At 46.5% G+C, this 2,500-nt stretch overlaps 1 protein-coding gene across 3 annotated transcripts in view; it reads left to right on the top strand.

Annotated features, from left to right (window-relative positions):
- kif7 (kinesin family member 7) overlaps positions 1-2,500 on the top strand; it is a 33,010-nt gene that overhangs the window by 23,509 nt on the left and 7,001 nt on the right. For all 3 annotated transcript variants that reach the window (XM_076291886.1, XM_076291885.1, XM_076291884.1), the window contains exons 14-15: positions 904-1,080; positions 2,134-2,349. In XM_076291886.1, coding sequence (XP_076148001.1) covers positions 904-1,080; positions 2,134-2,349 — 393 coding nt within the window. The remainder of the gene's footprint in view (positions 1-903; positions 1,081-2,133; positions 2,350-2,500) is intronic.

Genomic DNA, 2,500 nt, shown 5'->3' with positions numbered 1-2,500 from the left:
AATAGGCCTACTCCAACGTTCATCTAGCTCTTGTGAAGTATGAACTTCTACAACACTGCCTATACAATTGTCAGCAGTCAGTAACAGCATAATGTGACTTAATGGCCTGTGTGATTGGGATGTGGATTGCTCATTTATTATGAGTAGGCCTATAAGCTATGGTATAGCTATGGTATGGTATTCTCTCCGATATAATAAATACAACACATTGGGTTTGGCAAGAAATTTGGCAATACTACTTTCACACAAGTGATGGCACCCCTGCTTGGAGACAGAAGATTGTCCATTTTGCTTTTAAGGATTTAATCTGCAATGGAAAAAAATGGAACGACATGTAGGCTATGCTTACTTTAGTGCTGGACTTGGACTCGACTTGATCAATAGGGACTCGACTCGGACTCGACGTGGATCAATAGTGACTCGACTCGGACTTGACTCGGATGAGTAGTGGACTCGACTCGGACTTGACTTGGAATTTTTTTCCAATGACTTGGACTTGACTCGGACTTGAACACTGAGGACTCGAACCTGGACTCGGACTCGAGGCATAGTGACTTGACTACAACACTGTGAGGAACAGATGTATTTTTTGGATGAGGAAGTGGTGCATGTGTGTATGTCAGTGTTCAGGTGTCTGTATGAGCACACATTATGCTCATACTCCTGTTTATCTGTCGGATGGGAAGCAGAAGCATTGATCAGATTATAAATGTGTGTGTGTGTGTGTGTCTTTCTGTGTGTGTGCATGTGTGTGTGTGTATATGTGTATGTGTATGTATGTGTGCGCATGCGTGTGTGTTTGTGTTTATGCATACGTGTGTGTGTGTGTATGTGTGTGGGTGGGTGTATATGTGTGTGCTTGCGTGTGTGTGTGTGTGTGTATGCAAACGTGTGTGTGAGCAGAAGATTGAGGAGCAGAAGCGCTGGCTGGATGATGAGATGGAGCGCGTGCTGGATCAGAGGCGGGGTCTGGAGGAGCTGGAGGAGGAGCTTAGCAGGAGGGAGGAGATTCTGGCCAAGAAGGAGGCACTACTGGCCGAGAGGAGTGGCCTAGAAACCAAACGCCTACGCTCCAGCCAGGTAGGACACACACACACGCACAAATAGCCTACAAACACACGGAAAGACATACTAAATACACACACACACACACACACACACACACACACACACACACACACACACACAAATAGCCTACAAACACACGGATAGACATACTAAACACATATGCACACACACACACACACACACACACACAAACTGTTTCTGGTGCTCATTAGCCACCCCAGCAGTACCATGAGCAGGTAGTGTGTTGCTTTGAACTTGTGCTTTAGCTGTGGTCTGTGTGTCATTCCACTTCATTAAGGGTCGATTACTCAGACTCTCACTGCCTGACAAATGTCAGGCCTTTAAAATCCTGCCCCTCGGAACGCTGACCGCTCCTGACCGCCATTATGACCTTCCCTCTTAGCACTCAGCCTCTTAGACTGACACAGTTTTTTTTCTTCCTCCTCATCCTCCTCTTCCAAGGTCGAGGAGAGTCTAGACTTCAGTTGAAGACTGCATTACCCATAATCCTCTTCTGAACGAATATGAATTTCTCTCTCTGCATAGTAATGATTTATGAAATAACTGTCATAATGAGTATTTTACTTATGACCACCGTAGACAGCTGGCATGATCTAAAGGCTAGATTATAGTCACTTGCAGACGTGCCCATGGACCAGTGCAGACAGGTGTGACCGTGTAGTCTTGGAAATAGCCTATAGTTCGTTTGAAGTCTGCGTGTAGTCTTGCTAGTAGCCTATAGTTTGTTTGAAGTCTGCGTGTAGTCTTCCTAGTAGCCTATAGTTTGTTTGAAGTCTGCGTGTAGTCTTGATAGTACAGTTTGTTTGAATGATTTTAATGTTCCACCTCACGTCATACGTTACATCTCCCACCAAAAGCTAAGACTGAAACAATGGTATATGTTACATGGCATTACCTTTTCTATGCTATCTTGTAGTTTAGGGTTGTGGTTTGACTTACTTTCCCATAAAGCATTGCATGAAATTGTCCCTGCTTCACATTGACTACATTTCCCACAATTCCCCTGTGTGACATGCTGTGTGCTACGTCCTGGCCGTGTTGCAGGCTTTGAGTAAGGACCTGGTGGCGCTGTCGGGCCGGATCGACTCACTGGAGCGGGAACTGAGCGAGCGGAACAGCCAGCTTCGCAGCAGCTCCGCCCAGGACTCGCAGCACATCCGCCAGGAGATCTCCAACCTGCGCCAGGAGAAGGACACGCTCCTCAAGCAGAGGGTGGAGCTGGACGACAAGCTGAGACAGGGCAACCTGCTCTCGCCAGAGGTAAGCCTACACTACTACTACTGTTACTACTACTACTACCAATGACTACTGAACTAGGGCAACCTGCTCTCGCCAGAGGTAAGCCTACACTACTACTACTGTTACTACTACTACTACTACTACTACCAATGACTACTGAACCGGGGCAACC

This window comes from Alosa pseudoharengus, unplaced genomic scaffold (genome assembly GCF_046254945.1).
Source record: "Alosa pseudoharengus isolate Yale_2024_CS ecotype anadromous, Long Island Sound unplaced genomic scaffold, YU_APseudo_1.1 YU_APseudo_1.1_scf_19, whole genome shotgun sequence".
NCBI classification, from domain to species: domain Eukaryota; kingdom Metazoa; phylum Chordata; class Actinopteri; order Clupeiformes; family Clupeidae; genus Alosa; species Alosa pseudoharengus.
The sequence above is the reverse complement of the archived record's forward strand: the minus strand, read 5'-3'. Positions and strand labels throughout refer to the sequence as shown.